Source organism: Mirounga angustirostris, unplaced genomic scaffold, assembly GCF_029215605.1.
Source record: "Mirounga angustirostris isolate CCGP_5_RB_7025 unplaced genomic scaffold, mMirAng1.0.hap1 SCAF_1, whole genome shotgun sequence".
NCBI classification, from domain to species: Eukaryota; Metazoa; Chordata; class Mammalia; order Carnivora; family Phocidae; genus Mirounga; species Mirounga angustirostris.
The window spans coordinates 210,491,028-210,512,112 of NW_026991709.1; the positions used below are offsets into that span (position 1 = coordinate 210,491,028).

General features: G+C 55.1%; 1 protein-coding gene and 1 long non-coding RNA gene across 2 annotated transcripts; one reads left to right on the top strand and one right to left on the bottom strand.

Moving 5' to 3' along the window:
• Positions 1-672: 672 nt before the first annotated feature.
• On the bottom strand, positions 673-9,644 carry LOC123834161 (uncharacterized). Its single transcript, XR_006788398.3, has 2 exons — positions 9,099-9,644; positions 673-8,020 (listed from the first exon to the last, which is right to left on the bottom strand). It is a non-coding gene; the product is annotated as an uncharacterized LOC123834161 (long non-coding RNA).
• RAB11B (RAB11B, member RAS oncogene family) lies at positions 6,985-19,003 on the top strand. The gene is made up of 5 exons (XM_045863153.3): positions 6,985-7,521; positions 14,027-14,222; positions 15,137-15,330; positions 15,654-15,734; positions 16,315-19,003. Exons 1-5 carry the CDS (start codon positions 7,482-7,484, stop codon positions 16,458-16,460), a joined length of 657 nt encoding a protein of 218 aa, XP_045719109.1. The 5' UTR covers positions 6,985-7,481; the 3' UTR covers positions 16,461-19,003.
• The last annotated feature ends 2,082 nt before the right edge of the window (positions 19,004-21,085 follow it).

Sequence of the window (21,085 nt, forward strand, 5' to 3'; positions counted from 1 at the left end):
TTTCATTCTTCTTTGTTCCTCAGTTGGTTTTTAAAAGAGTGGTCAGTTTCAAAGTCCACAGAAATATGTTCCCAGGGTGGAGGGTGCACACTCCCAGATCTTTTGAGAACACTGGTTAGTCCTACCACCTGACACCCGATTTTAATTTCCTTCATGATTTCACAATGTGTGTCTCAATTTTTATTTTCTTTTTTTTTTTAAGATTTTATTTATTTATTTGAGACAGAGAGAATGAGAGACAGAGAGCATGAGGGGGAGGAGGGTCAGAGGCAGAAGCAGGCTCCCCGCCGAGCAGGGAGCCGGATGCGGGACTCGATCCCGGGACTCCAGGATCATGACCCGAGCCGAAGGCAGTCGCTTAACCAACTGAGCCACCCAGGCGCCCTCAATTTTTATTTTCAAAAAAGCGAAACCCTCATTCAGTCCTTCTGGAAGCAGATAATGGAGACAATGAGAACCCTTCTTTTTTTTTTTTTTAAAAGATTTTATTTATTTAACAGAGAGAGACATAGCGAGAGCAGGAACACAAGCAGGGGGAGTGGGAGAGGGAGAAGCAAGCTTCCCGGAGAGCGGGAAGCCTGATGTGGGACTCGATCCCAGGACCCTGGGATCATGACCTGAGCCGAAGGCAGACGCTCAATGACTGAGCCACCCAGGCGCCCCAGTGCAGACTTTTTTTTTTAAGATTTTATTTATTTGATAGCAAGAGCAGGAACACAAGCAGGGGGGAGTGGGAGAGGGAGAAGCAAGCTTCCCGGAGAGCGGGAAGCCCGATGTGGGACTCGATCCCAGGACCCTGGGATCACGACCTGAGCCGAAGGCAGACGCTTAACGACTGAGCCACCCAGGCGCCCAATGAGAACCCTTCTTGATCATACTTACACACATGAATCACAGTGAACTTTTTAGCATCCGGACAGCTGATAGAAATATAATGTGCGTCACATGTTTAATTTAATTTTTTTTTTCTAATAGTCACGTTAAACAAAAAGGAAAAATAAACATACACACACAAAAAAAGTTAAAAAAAAGGGCGCTTGGGTGGCTCAGTGGGTAAAGTATCTGCCTTCGGCTCAGGTTATGATCCTGGGGGTCCTGGGATTGATTCCTGAGTCAGGCTCCTAGCTCATTAGGGAGTCTGCTTCTCCCTCTCCCTCTGCCCCTCCCCCTGCTTGTGCTCTCTCTCTCTCTCTCTCTCTCTCTCTGTCAAATAAATGAATAAAATCTTAAAAAAAAAAAAAAAAGGTAAAAAGAGGGGCACCTGGGTGGCTCAGTCAGTTAAAGGTCAGACTCTTGATTTCAGCTCAGGTTATGATCTCAGGGTTGTAAAATTGAGCCCCACAGTGGGCCAAGCTGGGCATGGAGCCTGCCTAAAAGATTCTCTCTCTCTCTGCCCCTCCCTCCATCCCTCTCCAAAAAAAATAAAAGAAACATATGAAAAGAATTTTAGAAATGTATTTTTATCGGGGTGGCTCAGTAGCTCAGTTGGTTGAGCACCTGGCTCTTGAGTTCAGCTCAGGTCATAATCCCAGGGTCATGGGATTGAGCCCCTTGTTGGCTCCACGCTGAGCATGGTGCCTGCTTGGGGTTCTCTCTATCCCTCTCCCTCTGCCCTCCCTATCCCCCCACATGCTTGTTCTCTTTCCCTCTCTCAAAAAATAAATAAATAAAATAAATGTATTTTTATCAAACCCAGTAACCAAAATATTACCATTTCAACATGTGAGTGATATACAGGTTATTAATGTATTAATGCAGGATATTAAGATTAGTATTATATTAAAGCATATACACTGCTTTTTTTGTACTAAGTCTTTGGAACCCAGTGTTTGTTTTATGCTTAGGTTCACATCTCAATTGGGACCGGCCATATTTCTTTTTTTTTTTTAACATTTTTTTAAAGATTTTATTTATTTGTCAGAGAGCATGAGCAGGGGAAGCGGCAGGGAGAGAGAGAAGCAGGCTACCCACTGAGCAGGGAGTCCAATGCAGGACTCGGTCCCAGGACCCTGGGATCATGACCGGAGAGGAAGGCAGACACTTAACGGACCGAGCCACCCAGGCGCCCCAGGACGGGCCATATTTCATGAGCTCAACAACCACAGGGGGTAATAACCACCATACTGGACAGCCAACTCTAGTATATACATTCATGCAGTGTTTTGGGTAAATTCTTCACATTTTAACCACATCTGCATAAGTTATCCTTTAAGTTGGACATGAAAATATGTCTATAAATTCAACTAATATTTACTGAGCTCCTACCACCTCCCAAGCCGTTGTACTAAGTGCTTGGGATACTCTAGTGAACAAAAAGATTCCTACCCTACCCTCACCAAGCTTACCTTCAAAGTCCCTCCTTATCACAGATATGTTGGCTTATAACTGATGGTCCAAAATGAGGCCATCACTTCGGGTGGGGGAAAAACATATGAATAGCTGTTGACACACTGGCAAGAAGGGTGGGATTGACTGAGAAGGGGCTTGAGGCAGCTTTCTCCAGTGATGGTGATGTTCTGAACCTTGATAGAGGTGGGTTACTCCTCCATATGCCTTTGTCTCTGTAAATGCACACTTAAGATTTGTATTTCATTGTATGTAAATTTCACCTTCGAAGGAAAAAAAAAAAGAGCCATAAACAAATACTGAACTCTGGTTAATGATATGCATGCTGAAGTGTTTCGAGGGGAAGTAGACTGATGTCTTCAACTTTATTTTTTCCAGCTATATTGAGATACAACGGACATATGACATTGTGTCAGTTTAAGGTGTACAATGTGTTGATTTGATACAAGTATATATATATATTTTTTAAGATTTTATTTATTTATTTGAGAGAGAGAATGAGATAGAGAGAGCATGAGAGGGGGGAGGGTCAGAGGGAGAAGCAGGCTCCCCGCTGAGCAGGGAGCCCGATGTGGGACTTGATCCAGGGACTCCAGGATCATGACCTGAGCCGAAGGCAGTGGCTTAACCAACTGAGCCACCCAGGCGCCCCGATACAAGTATATATTGTGAAATGGTTACCCCCATAGTGTTAGCTGTCACCTCCATCACATCACAGTTATTTCTTTTCTGTGGTGAGAACATTTAATCTCTATTCTCTTAGCAACTTTCAAGTACTAACTATAATCACCATGCTATATGCTAGATTCCTTCAAATGTTCAACTTTCTTTGAAATTCATCAAAGGGTTGGGTGGGTGGCTAGAGAGATGGATATGTGATAAAATAAAATGTTAATAGTGAAATCTAGATATTTTCTATAAAATTCTTTTCATTTTTCTAAATGTTAAAAAAAATTTCAGAAGAAAATGGCAAGAAAAATTCTAGCCAGATCCTGTTGCCTTCTGAAGGCTCTCAGTCAGAGCTCTGTATAGAAAGGGAGATGGGGGGGACACCCAGGTGGCAGAGTCGGTCAAGCATCCAACTCTTGGTTTTGGCTCAGGTGGTGATCTCGGGGTGGTGAGATCGAGCCCTACATTGGGCTCTGCACTCAGTATGGAGGAGTTTGCTTAAGTCTCTCTCTCTCCCTCTGCCCCTTCCCCTCCCTGCTCTCTCTCTCTCTCAAATAAATAAATCTTTTTTCAAAAAATGAGGGGTGCCTGGGTGGCTCAGTTGGTTGAGCATCTGCCTTCGGCTCAGGTCACGACCACAGGTTCCTGGATTGGGCCCCGCGTCAGACTCCCCACTCAGTGGTGAGTCTGCTTCTCCCTCTGCCTCTTCCCATGGCTCATGCTCCCCCCCCACCCCCATGTCATATAATTAAATAAAATCTTTTTAAAAATTAAAAAACGAAAGGGAGATGAGGGAGAGAAAACTGTTCAAGAGGTATGAGCAAGGGGCACCTGGGTGGCTCAGTCGGTAAAGCGTCTGCCTTCGGCTCAGGTTATGGTCCCGGGGTCCTGGGATTGAGCCCCACATTGGGCTCCCTGCTCCGCAGGAGGCCTGCTTCTCCCTCTCCCACTCCCCCTGCTTGTGTTCCCTCTCTCGCTGTGTCTCTCTCTGTCATACAAATAAATACAATCTTAAAAAAAAAAAGAGGTATGGGCAAGAAAGAGTAAGTCTCTCTCCTTGGTAATAAAATACGTCAGAAATGGGACAAGGGTGCAACTTTCTCAGCATGTGGTTCAGTGCTATTTAATGCACTGCCTAAAATTACCACTCATATCATGTGGTCTGGAATAATATGATGCCTTGTCTCCAGGACACATGTTTGGGAAAAATAACATCTGCGTGTGCCCTGGGTCCCAGCTGCTGTTTTAATAGGAAAACCTATCTTTCCAATATGCTTTTTAAGTGTTCTTAGGGAAGTGGTGGGGGCCCCTTTGCTAGAGGAAAAGTCTGTGCTTTTCTGGTCCTGTGGCTCTTCCTGGTTGGTGCTGGGGACACAGTAACTTCGCTGGGGCCCTGGCTGAGTATGGGTGATGAACTCCTTAGTCGGAGGCCAGACCCTCTCCAGAATCCTTGTTTGGGGGTGTCCTGTCCCAGGCAGGCTTGCAGAGTCTCCCTTGAGCCCACTGTGGCTGGAACTGGTGGGAAGTGCTGCCTATGGAGGTTGGGGCAGTAGGGGGTTCCCTCACCTCTGCCCTCTTAATCCTCAAACTCTGTCAAGAGAGCTTATCTCCCCAACACTGTCACATCTCCTGTCATCACGGCCTCTCTCATCCCGGGGAACAACACAAAGAATAACCACTAGGACTGGGAACCGAACGAGCGCCAGGATGTGAATCCAGACCCGCCCAACTCTGGAGTCCGAGTCTTCAACCACATCATTCTCCCGGTTGACTAGAGATAGTCTGTTAAAGCTCTGTGGCTTCAGTTCCTGCACCTGGAAAATGGGGGGTGGGGAGCCTCTGGTACCCCACCCTCCCATCCCTACCCCTTTCTGTTCTCCTGGTGCTGTGAGGAGTTCATGTGGCAGTAAATGAAAAGCACTCCAAACAGTGTCTGGCTCATAGCACACAATAAAAACATTAGGCAACATTACTAATATTACTATGAGCTATCCTGGAGAAAAGGCTTCAGGGTGGAGGTGGCTTTTGAGTCAGTTTTCAAAGAAGACCAGGGGTGGGGGGGTGGGGGGGTGGCATTCCAGGAAGAGCGCACAGTGAGAGCGCTTGTGACCTTGGCAGGAAGTAAAGCTCACTGGGGAACCATTTAATAGCCCCACCTGGCTGCAGCATTTGGGCAGGAAGCTAGGATGGTGAACTGGGAGTTGGGGGAGAGGGCATTTGTAAGGGAATGTGCAAGGCTTCAAGCCAACTGCCTGGGAGTGTGCTGACAAGGCCCAGGAGGGTCCACTCTGGTCTGGCTTCCAGTCTTGCTTTTTTCAACTTGTCCAATCTCTTGGCTCCTGGACCCCACTCTCCAGCCACCATGGCTACCTGGCTGTTCAGATCCATCAGAGTCTCTCTCACTTGCTGTTGTGTCCCCCTGGAATGCTGTTCCCACCACCTCCTCCCCTCCCCCAAACAGTGCAAATGCCACCTCCCCCAGGATGCCTTCCCTGGGTCCCTAGCTAAGGAGCGCCACCATCATCACATAATCCAAGTTATTCCCCTCACTGCTCGCTTCCCATTCTGAAATTATCTTGTGCAGATTGTTTACTGGCTTTTTGTGTGCCTGACCCCATTAGATGCCAGCTGTGAGGGCTTGGACTTTGTCTTATTCAATGCTGCAGACCCAGCACCTAGAGCACTGCCTGGTACTTAGTAGGTGCTCAGTAAATGTTTACAACGGAAGAACTGAAAGATTTTTGAACAGGTGAGCGGGACAATCTGACTTATGTTTTAAAAGACTCCTCTGGGGCTCCTGGCTGGCTCAGTCTGTGGAGCATGTGACTCTTGATCTCGGGGTGGTGAGTTTGAGTCTCATGTTGGGCATAGAGTTTACCTAAAAAAAAAAAAAGACTCCTCTGACTGCAGACTGTGTGGGGTGAGGGCAGAGCAGGGAGATCTGGGGATAGACAACAGCTCAGGTCCAGGGAGTGATGATGGGGCCAGGACTGAGATGGTGGCAGTGGCGGCGGTGAGAAGTGGTCAGAAATTGAGAAGGGAGGAGGGGAAAACAGTAAGACAACTGAAGGAAAGGAGGCAGGAAGAAGCAGGGGACTAAAGGAAGAGGAGAGAGGAATCCATGACCTTTGGCTGTGAGCTGGGCAGGAGAGGAGGATTGAGGTGCGGGGTGGCGTGGGGGACACGGAGTCACAGGAGGAGTGGATATGGGAAAAGAGGCCAAATTAGTGTCTCGGATGCCTGTTGGACAATGCAGGGATGAGGTCCACGAGGCAATGATAATAATTATAATTATAGTAAAATAACTACCACAGAGCTCTCTGGTTACATTATTCGTCACTCATCAAATATTTACTGAACACTGCGGACACAGCACCAGCAGAGACAGACAAGAGTCCTTGCCTTCATGGGGCTGATGAGCTGTTGGCAGGGGACTAGAGAAATTAATGGATCAAGAAATACTTATTTATTTATTATTTATTTATTTATTTATTTATTTAAAATTAGCTCTACGCCCAAATGGGGCCCGAACCCCCGAGATAAGGGTCGCATACTCCACCGACTGAGCCAGGCAGGCGCCCCCAGAAATACAGTCTAATATCAGGTAGTGGTAAATCCTCCGGGGGAGGAAGGTGGAATATAACAGGGCAAGGGGATAGAGAAGGGGAGATCATGTTGGGGAGAGTCTGACGTCCAGGAAGGACTTTATATTTGTTAAAGCCTCAATGACAGAAAGTGGATGGTTGATTTAGTATGTCTTTAGGTCTCGAGATGATCTAGTTATCTTCCAAAGATTCCACGAAGTGAGTTTCTCCCGTCATGTAGCGGAGGAAACTGAGGTAGTGGGGTACCTTAATGACTCCCAAATACAGCGATGGAAATCCAACCAAGAACCGAGAGGGAACCCCCAGGTGGGAAAAAACAAAAAACAAAAACCCGCTCAGAGGCCGGGAAACGGTCATTTACTGGGGAGGGCAGAGAGAGGCGGGGTTCGGGGGAAGCAGAGCGCGCGCATTGACCTATGACGTCATCGGGACGTTAGCTAGCGTAACATCACCTGGACGTAGCCCCATTTCCCTTCCCGGACAGGTCCTCTGGTACTCCCGGACCGTCTGAATCAAGCCTCTCATTGGTTACTCGTTCCATCAATCTGTTTCATTCTTACAGTCTTCCGCCCCGCCTTCGAGAGCCCACCTCTGATAGGCTGATGCAGCCGTCACTTCAGAAAGGTCCGCATTCCTTCCGCCTTTCTCCAGGAGACCGAAGGCGAGGAGGGTGGATCCCAGGCGGTGCCCACCCTTGAGGCTCTGCTTCTGCCTCTGATTGGCTGCCCTGGGTGCCGGTCGCTACGCCACCCGCCTCTGATTGGTCATCCAGCCGCCGCTCTGCGCGGCGCCGGCTCCGCCCCCGTCGGGTGTTTGTGGTGGGGCTGCGGAGTCGCCGATCCCGCCGGAAGCGCCAGGACAATGGGGACCAGGGACGACGAGTACGACTATCTATTCAAAGGTGCGGTCTGTGGGACAGAGACGGGCGAGCGCACGGCGGCAAGGCGGCGGGCAGGCGGGTTGAGGCTGCGCTCCAGGCCGCTAGGCCCAGGCCGGAGTCCGGGACTTGGGGCCCAGCGGGTTAGGCAGCGGGGAAGGCCGGGGCAGTTTGGGCTCGGTCAGCTTTGGGCTGGAGTGCGCGGCCGTGCGGAGCGGGCGTCCCAGAGAGGCCTGGGGGCCCTGGATGCGCCGAGGCGGGGCCGGGGCCCAGAGGGGGTGGGGCCCCAAGCGGTGGGAGAGGCCGTTAGGGGCGGGGCCTCCGGGGGCGGGGCCTCCCCAGCATTTGGCGGGCCGACTGGGTGGAAAGCTCCATTCGTGGTGGGGGCGGGGCCATAGGAGGCGGGGCTAGGGCGTAGTGGGCGTGTCCAAGAAATGGGCTGGCTCTGGGCAGGTGGGGGTGATTCTCTCACGGAGTGGGAGGAGCCGGTCCTGATTGGCGGCGGCATGTCTGGGGGCGGTGCCTGGGAAGGGAGAGGACGCGAGGGGATGAGGCGTGTGGTGGGGGACCCTGGATTTGGGACCCTGGGTTGGGGTGCTGACCCAGAATTGCGTGGAAGGGGCGCCTGGCGGGGGGACTGTGTGTGCTGGACCCAGGCTTGGTGGTTAACAGTAACCACCAGTTATTATCTTTTGAACTCTTAGAACTCTTAATAGAACCACCAAAGTACCTGCCCTTCTCTAAGCACTTCACGAATTCATTGAATGTTCACCCCAACCCTGTGAGGTCGTCGATAGTATCCAGCCTCTCTCTCTGGACCTGGAAACCGAGACCCAGAGAGACAGGGCACATTTGAAAAGTGTTGGAGCGGGATTTGAACCCAGGTCAGCTCTGGGCTTTACCACCTAAGGAGTATATGTGGGACTAAGCTTGTTAGACCACCTCCCCCAACACATGGGCACCGATGGGCTGGCCTTCGGCCAACCTGCTAGAGGATCGTCCCTGCCCAAGGGACAGAGGGTTCTAGGAGCCAAAAGTGCCGCCGTGGCAGGTCAGACAGCCACGGCCGGCCTAGCTCCCTCGCCCTGCCGCTCAAGCTGGGGAGACTCCCTCCACATCGCTGGGGGTGTGGACTGACCTAAGTCACTAGCTTTAGAGGTGCCTGGCTGGTTCAGTCTAGCATGCAACGCTTGATCTCTGGGTTGTAAGTTGGAGCCCCACTTTGGGTGTAGAGATTACTTAAAAACAAAATCTTAAAAAAAAAGAAAAAAAGAGTCACTGGCTTCACAGTGCCTTCTGGGCCAACCTGGGCTTTGGCCAGGCCCGGGGCTGTCTGTTTTGAGCTCCCTGGCTGACAATGGTTGCCCTTGATCGCTAACCCTGGGCCCGCATGAAGCACCTTTGTCCTGCTGCCTGCCGTGTGAGGGTCTGCCTCCCACACCAGCGGTTGACATTGTCCCCTCGTTGGGGAAGCCTGGCTATCTCTGGGAGTGCGGTCCGTGTCCATCACTGACCGTTGTGCCTGTGTTATCATCCCACACATTGGGGCCGGAAGCCTGGGGACCTTGGGGATGTGGAGAGCGGGGTGGAGCACTCCCTACCTGGGATATCCATGTGGTGAAAGGCTTCTGGGCTGGGGGAGTGCCCACACAGAGGCCCAGAGTTGTCACGTGGCACCGTGGGCCCCGGGGAGCTGTGTGCAGGCTCATAAGTCACTGGCAGGTGAAGCTGTGTGGTCAGCAGGTATCAGGCCAAGGTCCTGGTGCCGACTTGCCCTGGGGTCTCACATTAGAGTCAGGGGAAGCTCTTCTGTCAGTCCCCCAAAGGGACTGGCCACCGGTGGACGGGACTCCATCCTGCTGTGGCTGGGGCCCTGAGGCCTCTGCTCCCCAGGTCCTGGTTGCAGGGCGGGGGGCCTTAAGCCTAGTCGTCAACCTCCAAGCTTCTGGAGCCATTGCCCACTTGTTATTTTCAGCCGCTTGCTGTTATAAATAACCCAGCTCGAGTGTTTGCACTAGTCATCTTTTGCCCTTTGGGTTATTTCCTTGAAGTATGTTCCCAGAAGTCCAGTTACTGGGTCAGGGGCAATGGAGCGACTGTGTGCTTCCCGGGACTCATCTCCAGAGTCCTCTTCCTGGAAGCCCAGATCTGGCTTCGGCGGCAACTGGCACAGGGCGGGGGTATGGGTGGGGGCTGCCTGCCCCGCTGCCCTCCCCCCTCAGCCTACTTTTCTGAGTCATTCAGGGTTAGAAGTGAAAGTTGAGCCCACAAGGTCAGTATTTCCCAAACCGCGGGCATCTGAGACCTCACGTTCACATGTGTGTCTTGTTGGAGGTCTCCCTATTATCTCTGCATATTTCTCTTGAAATCCACTCAGTTTTTCACTCCAACGGGAGAAGGAAACTGTGTGGGTCTGGCACATACTCCTTACCTCGAGGCTCCCCAGCCCCATCACCTAGTCCGAGGTGGGGCCCCTTCAGGAGGGGAGGAGCAGTGATCGTCATGCCCCCAACCCTGTGCTCAGCCTCCCCCAGGCTTTAGTCACCTTCTGGCCCTTCCCTTGGCACGGAGGCGCCACACTTCTCACTTGGGATGCTGACTGCCCCCGGCTTAGCCCTCCCACCACCGCCTTGGTTGGTTTGGCCGCCACATCACACGGTGGCTCCCCTGACCTCCCAAGACCAAGGCCAGCAGATCCCCCTGGGTGTTTTCCCCACATGCTGTTTATTTTCCTCACTGCGCTTTCTGTCTTCCCCCAGGAGTGAGGTTGTTTATTTGTACCTAATTATAGATTCTCGTGTTCAGCCTGCTAACATTTTATCCTGACAGCTATGGGCCATTTTCCCAACCTGCAGATCAGCCCCTGGGGGCTGCCCTGATCTCTCTTGGCTTGGACCAGGCTGCGGGATCCACAGTGGGAGCAGCTATGTCCCCAAGGGCCACGAAGGACTTCCTGGAGCCCCCCAGCCACTCACCTGGCCTCTGAGGATGTGGGTTGAAGTGGGAAGCTGCTGTGGTAGCCCAGGACCTTGTCCCCTGGGCTTTGCCCACCCCTGTGCCATCCATGAGTCCTTTTGGGAAAGGGGGTGAGGAGAGAGTAGCAGCCAGAGCCCAGGGAACAGGCCAGCCCCATGCTCACCCTCCTCTGCTGAGTGTTCCTGAGGTAGCCTCCTTGCTCTCCAGCCTGGGCAGGGCCCCCACCAGACCCCCTGGTAAGGACCCGAGCACGCCATCTTCCCCCATTGGCCCATGGTGGCCTTGTCTGTGCCCTGGCTTTGGGCCCCGATCTGTCCTCCGCTCTGATTCCCTGGGATATAACTGTGGCAGGATTGCCCTCAAGTGCCAGTCTCTGGGGCCTGCGATGGTCAGGGCTGGCTTCCTGGGGTGGGGGGGAAGCAGGGGCCTGCTCTGCCTGGAGTAGGGGAGCCAGCACCCCCCCCCAAATGGCCACAGTCTACCTGGGTGTCAGCGTGTGGGCCCCAGGGGTGCCACGCTGTCATGAGGCAGGTCGGAGGACCCAGGGCTTCAAGAGGTGCCAGCTCTTTATTTTTGCCAACTGGGCTTGCCTGCTCTGCCAGCCAAGTGGCATGTCCAGGGGAGCCGTTTCCCAGCCAGTGATGCCACCGACTTCTGTGGAAATGCTAGGGGCTGTGTCCTCAAGGGCCCTTTATTTCCCCAAGACAACAGATCACTTGTGCCTTGGACAATGCTGTTCTCATTCCTAGCCCTCACATGGGGCCAGCCTGGCCACTGCCCCACTGGCCACCTCCCTGCATCAGGCACCGTGGGCCAGGGGCGGGCCGGCAGTTCATCTGTGCAGTGGCTGGGGGCTCTCATCTTGTCCTGGCCTCCGCTTTCTCACTGGGTGACCCTGGGCCAGGAACTTGGTCACTCCAGGCCGAGTGGCCCCCAGCTGCATAAGGGGAAGGATAATATGAACATTCGCTCCTGGGATGGCCCTGAGAACGCAATCACAAAGCCTTCAGGGCTGGGCCTGGCCCGAGGTGCTGAGGAGATTGTTGGCTAGGCCAGGGCAGAGTTGAGGGGGCCAAGGCTGGCAAGGGAGGGAGGGGATGGGGGTGGCCATACAGGGCAGAGCCCAGAAGGGACCCTCCCGCTCATTTCCTGTTCCATTCCCGAGGGCATACGCATTGTGAGCCAGCCTCTCCAGCCTTGGCCAGGTCCCAGTGGCCACGCGGGAAGGAGGTGAGGGGTTGGGGGTGTGGGTGGTGGGCTCCACAGCGTGGGTGAGAGTCACAGGCCCTTGTCCATCTCCACCTCTTTCCACCTTCTCCGAGGTCGGCTCACAGTCTTCCGTTGGGCACCTACATTGTCAAGAGAACACCTGCCTTGTTATCCCAGGTCATGGAGGCCAGGTCACATGTTGGTTTGAAGGGAGAGGAGAGGCCTGACTTGAGGGGTTTTGAAGGATGAGCAGGAGTTTACCCACTACTCCGAGGGTCAGGATGCCCCAGATGGTGGGAGAGGAGGAGGCTGGACCCAGATCCCTGAGCTTAGCTCTGGATGCAGGAGACATGGGTTCAGATCCTGACAAACCACTTTCCAGCCAGGTGGCCCTGGGCAAGTCACTGTCTGGTGAGCAGGGTTGGGAGGTAGGAGCAGGCCTGCAAACAGGCGTGTGCTCACAGTGCCTTGGGCTCGGCATTCTCCTGCTTCCTCTTGTAAAGGTTACATGAGACTTGTGTGAGGTGGGGCACATCGAGGGCTTTCTTAGGACAGACTCATTAAACATTCTTGTTCTTAGTCTTCTGGGGGCTGCCTTACCTGCCCCTTCCTCCTCTGTGGCCTGAGGATGGTAACCTGGGTGGGGGGAGCTGTGGAGGAAAGGCCGGCGGGGAGGGGGGTGGGCTTTTAAGAGGATGGCAGCGAGGGCCTGCCTCCTCGATCGAGTGCCATCTGAGGGACCACACCGAGGAGGGGAGGGCAGACAGCAGGCAGGTACCCGGGCAAGAATGTCCAGGCAAAGTGCAGCGTGGCCCTGTCTAGCTTCGAGTTCCAGTGAGGAGGCCCGTGTGGCTGGAGCAGAGTGGGCGAGGGGGAGAGAGGGAGGGCAGGGAGGGCATGGGGCAGGTGGTGCAAGGCCCTGTGGGCCTCTGGGAGGATTTGGACTTTTACATCTGGGAGGTGGGAGCCCTGGAGGGCTGTGGGCAGAGCAGTGGTGGGAGCCACTCAGGTGCTCACAGGCGCCCTCTGGTGGCCTCCAGGAGAACAGCCTGGTGGTTGGCTATGAGAGTAACCACAAGGACCCCAGGAGAGGTGCCGGTGGTGTGGCCCCAGGTGGGGCAGTGAAGGTGGTCAGAAGCCGTGGGAATTTGGCCATGCACATATACAACTTTCCATCGAGGAAAAACTTAACTGGGGCTGTGGGTGACCAAACCTACAGCCCCCGTGGCTTTCCACTGGACAGACCCACTCTTGGGTGCCAGAGCCCAAGGTCCACACGTGGGGGTCCATGTGGTTTCTGCCTGGGGTGTCTGGTCAGACAGCCATGTGTTGTTTCTTCTCCGCTGCACATATTCCCACGCGTACATGGGCAGCTCACACACTGTGCAGACGCAGACGTGAGACTCCAGTGTGCGCTGGGTCTAAGGACAGCATCTTGGGCTCACACTCTTCCCGGACCAGCTCATGTGGCCCTACCACAGAGCCTGGGGCACCTTGGCCCCTAGAGGCAGTGCTTCTCTGGCTGGGGCAGAGGGATGCAGGGAGAGACTGGAGGGGCCTGCCCTGCCCTGCTCAGGAGGACTCTGTGCTCTGGATGTCTCTGCAGGAAGGGCTGACTCTGGGGGCGTCGGGGTGGCAGGCTCTGTGCCTTTGCATATGCATCTAGAGGGCACATTCCTGTTCCGCATGAGCCAGCTCTGACGATGCCGGGGCTGAATGTGGGTTTGCTTGCGGCAACCCTTCATGAGGAAGCAGCGGGTGGGCGTGGGGGGGAGGCTTCTCATTTCCTGTGACTTAGAGCTCCAGAGACAGACCCTTGTAGGTAAGAACCTAGCAATAACTGTTCCCTGCCTGCCTTAGCATGCTAGATGCTACTGGAGTTCTGATCCTGCCTTTTCTCCTCGAGTCCCCCTTCTGCAGAAAAGGCAGCCCAGAGAGGTTAAATGACTCGCCCAAGGTGGCCCAGCCCTGAAGCCTTCTTGGCCTCCGGGCTGCAGGGGAGGGTCAGGGGTTGATAGATCCCCACTCTGCCTGCCCGCCGGGATGTCTGGGTGCGTACATCGGCACTGGGGCAGCCCTGCTCTGAAGGATCAGAGACAGCGGGGTGTTGCACTGTCCACAGCGGCTGTGTTTCCGGGAGCCTTGAGCCTGTGCTTGCTTCTGCACCAGCAGATGTGGAGCCTCGGGCTCCAGGACAGCCCTGCTGCTCTGATGTTGGCTTTCAAGTTTGTGCAGCACCCAGGGTGCCGCTGGCGGTCCTGCAGGTGGGCATGGGTGCTGTATGGGCCTTGGCTCAGGGAGGCCGGCCTGCCGAGTCTCACCTGTCTCCCTCCTGCCCCCAAAGTGGTGCTCATTGGGGACTCGGGCGTGGGGAAGAGCAACCTGCTATCACGCTTCACCCGCAACGAGTTCAACCTGGAGAGCAAGAGCACCATCGGCGTGGAGTTTGCCACCCGCAGCATCCAGGTGGACGGCAAGACCATCAAGGCGCAGATCTGGGACACCGCCGGCCAGGAGCGCTACCGAGCCATCACCTCGGCGTGAGTGACGGGCTGGGGCGATGCAGGAAGCCATGCGTGTGGGGCCGGTGGGCCCAGAAGGGTGGGCGGGAGGTGGGCAGGCTCGGTGGGCAGCCGCTCCTTGGCCCAGGATGGAGGGACAGGACCTCCAGGAGTTATGGGACCGTTGGGAAGACCAGTGCCCAGTCCTGGCCATGCTGTGACCCTAGGGTAGACATGTCCTACGGTTCCTCTGAGCCCTGGAGTCCCTGTCCCTTAAGGCACTGTGGTTTCACCGACGCTGGCTGCACCGTGAGGGTTGTTACCCTGGACTGGTCCCCTCTGCCCGCTCCCCAGCCCTGCCTGCTCGCCTGCCCTGCCTATCTTCCCTCAGCTTCCCTCTGCGCTTCAGCTCAGACCCTGTCCCACCCTCTCCCTGTCCTCCCACATAGGCCTGGCATCCCTCGCCTCCCTGTGGTCCCCCGCTACCAGGACCCACTGGGGCTGCCTCTCCCTAGACCCTCCCAGCGTTCCGCCGCTTCCAGTCAGTCACTTGCGCCCTCGGGACTCCCTCCACTGAGGCCTGGTCACCTTCTCATGTCCCTAATCCCTCAGGGTGGATGGGTGTCTGTCAGTCGCCTTGATGGTCAGACTGGCCAAGCCATGGTGGGCATCGGGGCTTTTGCCCAGCAGCGGCCCTTTCCTTCTTCCCTTTTGTGACTGACCCCGTGAGGGTCTGCTGACCCCAGGTCCCAAGCTCCTTGCTCTGGCCCCGTAGTCCTGAGCTGAACCCGGGGAGCAGAGCCAGAATTGGGGACACACACCCCACCCTCGAGGCCACAGTGGCCACCCCTCGGGCAGGCTCTGTGCCCCCTGCCCCGTGTGTGGGGGCCAAGGAGCTGCTGCCCACCGAGCCTGGGAGGCCCCTGTGGGTAGCTCACGCGCTGCGCCCATAGGTACTACCGCGGCGCCGTGGGCGCGCTGCTCGTGTATGACATCGCCAAGCACCTGACCTACGAGAACGTGGAGCGCTGGCTGAAGGAGCTGCGGGACCACGCCGACAGCAACATCGTCATCATGCTGGTGGGCAACAAGAGTGACCTGCGCCACCTGCGGGCCGTGCCCACTGACGAGGCTCGTGCCTTTGCAGGTGAGTTGTGCCAGGCCGGAGCAGGTGTGGCTGGGGGGGGTGGGGCATGTGGGTGTCACATGGGGCCGCCTGCCCAGGCCTCCCCCAGGGGCCACATTCCTGAAAGTGGGACTGTGACTGAGGCATCGGAGAACCATCTGGAAGGCAGGCCCCTGCCAGCTTGCCCTTCCTGAGGTGTGGGCATCTCAGTCCTGTCTCTTTGGCTCCCACCATTCATTTCTTGGCCAGGCAAGCGGGCAAGCAAGCAGGGTCCCTGGGAGGATGCAGGGTAGCCCTCCCCCCCACCCCCACTGCTCACCTGGGCAATATTCTTTTTGTTCCAGAGAAGAACAACTTGTCTTTCATTGAGACCTCAGCCTTGGATTCCACCAACGTCGAGGAAGCTTTCAAGAACATCCTCACAGGTGGTCACTGGGCCTGGCTGGGGCCATGGTAACCCCAACATGCCCACTGTGGGTGGGCCTGGGAAGGGCACCAGCCACCCCGGTTGCCTGCTCCAGAACACAGTCCCTGAAGCTTTATTCTTGAAACCCGAAAGCCGGTCTGGACATGAGGACAGACATGGCGTGCTTCCTGGGATCAGGCCGGATCCTGAGGACATAGAGACCCCCTCTGCCGTGGCCCCACCCGAGAACAGCCAGCTGGGTCAGCCGCGGGGCCATAGGGCCCCTGGGCTCCTGGGCTCCTGGGCGTTTGTTCTGAGGAGGAGGGGCCTCTGATCTTACAGGAGAAGAGGCGCGGCTGGGGGGGGTAGCCCTGTGACCAGACATGGGTCCCGCCCTTGCTGAGCACCCAGCCAGCACTTGGTGACCGGGTGGGAGCCTCCAGGAGCCCAGCCCCTGCTGTCATTCCCCCCGACATGATGGGGGGACACACGGGGCACAGAGGGGGGGCCTTTGAGAGGGGTCTTGGGCTCAGCCTGGGGGGTGCTCCCCAGAGGACACTGAGGTCCAGATGGGTCACCCCGCATTCCCCCACCTGCAGAGATCTACCGCATCGTGTCACAGAAGCAGATCGCAGACCGCGCAGCCCACGATGAGTCCCCCGGCAACAACGTGGTGGACATCAGCGTGCCGCCCACCACCGACGGACAGAAACCCAACAAGCTGCAGTGCTGCCAGAACCTGTGAGCGCTCCGCGCCCCGCCCGCGCGCGCGTGCGCGTCCTCCGCCCGCCCCGCACCGCGCTGCGCTCCCCTGCCCCGCCCTCTCCGCCCCTCCCGTGGAGCTCCGCATGGCTGGCTGCGGCCCCTGAAGAACAGGAGTCATCGAGTGGCAACTGCTGTCCCCGCTCGAGGAAAGCCAGACGCCCGGGTCGCCGCGCCTGCTCTTCTCGGGTCCCAGTGTGCATCTCGGCGGGCCAGGGAGGGTGGCAGGCTGCACGGGGCCGACCGGAGGCGAGGAGGAGGGGCGCGCCCAGCGGGCTTCTCCAGTTTTCCACGGCAGACTCCAGGGAGCGACGGCCTCCCTCCCTCTGTGGCCGGTTGGCCCCACTGCCCCCCCCCCCCAGTCCCCACCCAGAACCCCCTTCCGAGCTGCTGCTCGAAGAGCAAGGCGCCAGGGGGCCGGGGCAGGCGGACACTCTGGGCTCCCGGCCCCCTTGCTCCCCCCCACACAGCCAGCACCCGCACACGCCTTCGACGTCTCCCGTGCGTGCGCGACCAGCTCCTGCCTGTAGATTTGTGCTGGGAGAAGACCCCTATCCCCCCTCACCCTCCTTTTGCACGCAGCGCGCTCTCCAGCCCCTTCCTGGGCCCCTCTCTGTCTTGTCTCCCGTCTGGTCAGGAACCTGTTTGCAAGTGAAGCAATATCTCCGTGTTTTGTATATACAACCGCTCTTGTAGCCTTTGGTTTTTTTGTTATTGTAGAGAAACACAGATTCTTTATACACTTTGTAAGATTGACGCCAAACCCCAGCTCTCGACCTCTTATTCTCCCTGTGGCCCACGCACTGTTGCCCCGATGCCTCGTTTCTTCCGCCCGTTACTAAAATGTATAATCCGACTTCCTGTACAGAAACCTGCCGCTGCGCCTTTGTCTTCATTCTCTCCGCCAGGCGGCCACGGCTGGGCCAGGGCTTCCCGAGGCACACGTCCCGCTGCGGGCTGCGTCGGCCCGGCTCAGCCCCGCAGGGAGCTAGAAGAGCAGGTCCAAGCGCCACCCGGGACAGTGCGGAGGCCCACGAGCTGACCATGGGGGCCTTGGCCTGCAGGGGAGGGGTGGGTGCCCTGTCCAAGCTGCCCCTGTGGCTGGGGGATGTACTCAACTTCTTCTCGGCCCAGGAGCTGAGGGTGCCTCCTAGCAGGGGCTGACCTGTGCCCGCTGCTCCCCATTCCCAGCCCTGGGGTTGGACTGTCCTCGCTTCCATCTGCTGCCCACGGCCGCCGCCTCCCCTGGGGTCTCATCAAGGACACGCAAGAGGGACTCGACCAGGGGATGTTGGTGATACCGGCGCCACTCCAGCTCTCCCCATCCCAGGCTGCCCTTTAAGGAGGGCCCAGTGGGAGGACACTGGTGCCAGAGGGGAGGCAGGCGGCCTGGAGTTCCTCTGCCTCTCCCCAGGATCCAGCTTCTCCCCTGGCCTGAGGGCCATTTGCCACTATGGTGGAAGTGTTGCTATCCCCCTCGCCTCCCCCCAATCCCTGCCCTGACCATGTGACCCAGTAACTCCTCTCTCACCTGAGTGCCTGCAGCTGTTCTAGAAGCTCTACCCTCTGGCTGAAGCCACTTATGCCCTTGACCCCTTGAAGAGCCACCAGAGACGGGGTCTACTTCTCCCAATGCCAGGCTTTGGCCGCTCTGCCTGGAGAGCTGGGCAAACCCAGGCAGTCTTTCCAGAAGAGCCCTGAGCCACAGGGGGCTGTTCCCATAGGGGAGTTGGAGTGAGGCAGGGTGTGTGCTCCAGGCCAGGGGGCGTCCTGAGCCAAGGCCAGCAACAGGACAGCGGCAGATCTGGTGGGGCCACAGACACTCCAGGGACCATTCACTCAGACCCTGGGGGTGCTGAATCTGGATTTGGGCAAGGTGGGCGTAGGGAGGACAGAGGGTGGGCAGAGGCTTCAGGCAGGCTGGGTGAAGTAATGAGGCACCCTGGAAGGTTTCAGGCAGTCCAAAGATCAGATCTGTCCTGAGCCTCCATGGACTGGCCGGGCCCGAGGCACATACCAGGGAACAAGACTGAGATGGAATTGTCCCCTTGGGGGGTTACAGTCCAGCGATGCTGTTTCAGTTACTCTGATTTCAGTGATGTAGTAAGCCCAGCATGTACACTCGGTGCCAGGCACTGTTCTTAAGTCTTTTTTTTTTTTTAATGGTGATAAAATACACAACATTAAATTGGCCATCTTGACCACTTTTCTGTGTACAGCTCAGTGGCATTAAGTATATTCAGTGTTGAGCAACCATGCCCACCCATCTGTCTCCAGAACTCTTCATCTTGCAAAACTGAGACTCTGTCCCCGTGAAGCATCATCTCCCCACCCCCTGCCCCATCCCAGGCTCCCACCATCTACTTCCTGTCTGTGAATTTGACTCCTCTAGGGACCTATAAGTGGAATCCTACAGTATTTGTTCTTTTGTGACTGGCTTATTTCACTTAGTATAATGTCTTCAAGGTTCATCCACATTGTAGCAGGTGTTAGAAGTTCCTTTTTAATAAAAGGCTGAATGATCGTCCATTGTATGGATAGTCCACTTCTTGTTTATCCATTCATCCATCAATGGATATTTGGGTCACTTCCACTTGCTGGCCATTGTGGATCATGCTGCTGTGAACACGGGTGTACAGATAGAGGTGTTCAGGTCCCTGCTTTCAGTTCTTTTGGGTAGATAGCCAGAAATGGAATCACTGGGTTATAGGGTGACTCTGTGTTTAATTTTTCCACAAACTGTGTTAACCTAAATAAATTATGTCATTTAAAAGTGGGGAGAGGGGCGCCTGGGTGGCTCAGTTGGTTAAGCGTCTGCCTTCGGCTCAGGTCATGATCTCAGGGTCCCAAGTTGGACTCCCTACTCAGTGAGGAGTCTGCTTCTCTCTCTCCCACTGCTCCTCCCCCTGCCACTTGTGTTCTCTTTCTCTCTCTCAAATAAATAAAATCTTGTTTTTGCTTTTGTTTTTTTTTTTAAAGATTTCATTTATCTTTTTTTTAAAGATTTTATTTATTTCTTTGACAGAGAGACAGCGAGAGAGGGAACACAAGCAGGGGGAGTGGGAGAGGGAGAAGCAGGCTTCCCGCCGAGCAGGGAGCCCGATGCGGGCTCGATCCCAGGACCCCGGGATCATGACCTGAGCCGAAGGCAGATGCTTAACGACTGAGCCACCCAGGCGCCCCTCTTTTTTTTTTTTTTTAAGATTTTATTTATTGATTTGACAGAGAGAGCACAAGCGGGGAGGGGGGGAGTGGCAGACAGAAGGAGAGGGAGAAGCAGGCTCCCCGCTGAGCAAGGAGCCTGATGTGGGGCTTGATCCCAGGACCCCGGGATCATGACCTGAGGCGAAGGCAGACACTTAACCGACTGAGCCACCCAGGCACTCTCTTTTTTTAAGGAGATTTTTAAAAAGATTTTATTTATTTGAGAGAGAGAGAGAACAAGCAGGGGGAGGGGCAAAGGGAGAGGGAGAAGCAGGCTCCCAGCTGAGCAGGGAGCAACTGAGTCAGCCAGGCCCCCTGACATTATTTAAAGAATTTTTAAAAACCCCGGTAAATGGATTTTTTTTAAGGTTTTATTTTATTTTTTTAAGGAATCTCTATACCCAACGTGGGTCTCAAACTTGCAACCCTGAGATCAAGATTCGCATGCTCTACCGGCTGAGCCAGCCAGGCTCCCCCCAGTAAATGGATTTAAACATTTGATGTGTTTATTTATGTATGTATTTATTTCTTTATTAAGATTTTATTTACGGGGCGCCTGGGTGGCTCAGATGGTTAAGCGTCTGCCTTCGGCTCGGGTCGTGATCTCAGGGTCCTGGGATCGAGTCCCGCATCGGGCTCCCTGCTCCTTGGGAGCCTGCTTCTCCCTCTGCCTCTCTCTCTCTGTCTCTAATGAATAAATAAATAAAATATTTAAAAAAAAAAAAAAAAAGATTTTATTTACTTATTTGACAGAGAGGGACAGAGCGAAAGAGAGAACACAAGCAGGGGTAGTGGGAGAGGGAGAAGCAGGCTTCCCGCAGAGGAGGGAGCCCGATGCGGGGCTTGATCCCAGGACCCTGAGATCATGACTGGAACTGAAGGCAGACGCTTAACGACTGAGCCACTCAGGCTCCCCTTAACATTTGATGTGTTTAGATCTACTGCACCCATTACCCTTATTGAAGGGCAAATCATCCCACTTGTGGCCAGTGAGAGCTTTTTCTAGTTGACTCCCACTGACACTACCTTACTAGGTAATGTCTTTGAGAACGCCTGCGCTTTCTGGTATATCAGATTGTGTCAGGTTCATCTTGTACATTTCCTGCCCCGGACCCAGAATCAGGTATTTCCCCAGCGTTCCCTGGTTCGTTCAACTGGAAGTGATAATTTAGAGACTATGATCTGGGTTTAAGGAGTGCTGATGGCAACAAAGTCAGTCTTTGTTTCAGACCTTTTCAGTGGACAGAGCCAGGAAATGTTTGCTTTTTTGCAAAGATAAAATATATTGTGACGCTCCCAATTCAAGTTCAAAACCATAAGGTTTTTATTAGCATAATCAACCTTATGTCTGTACCTCCTTCACTCCCTCTGAAAATCCCAGTCCTTGACATGAAGGTATTACTT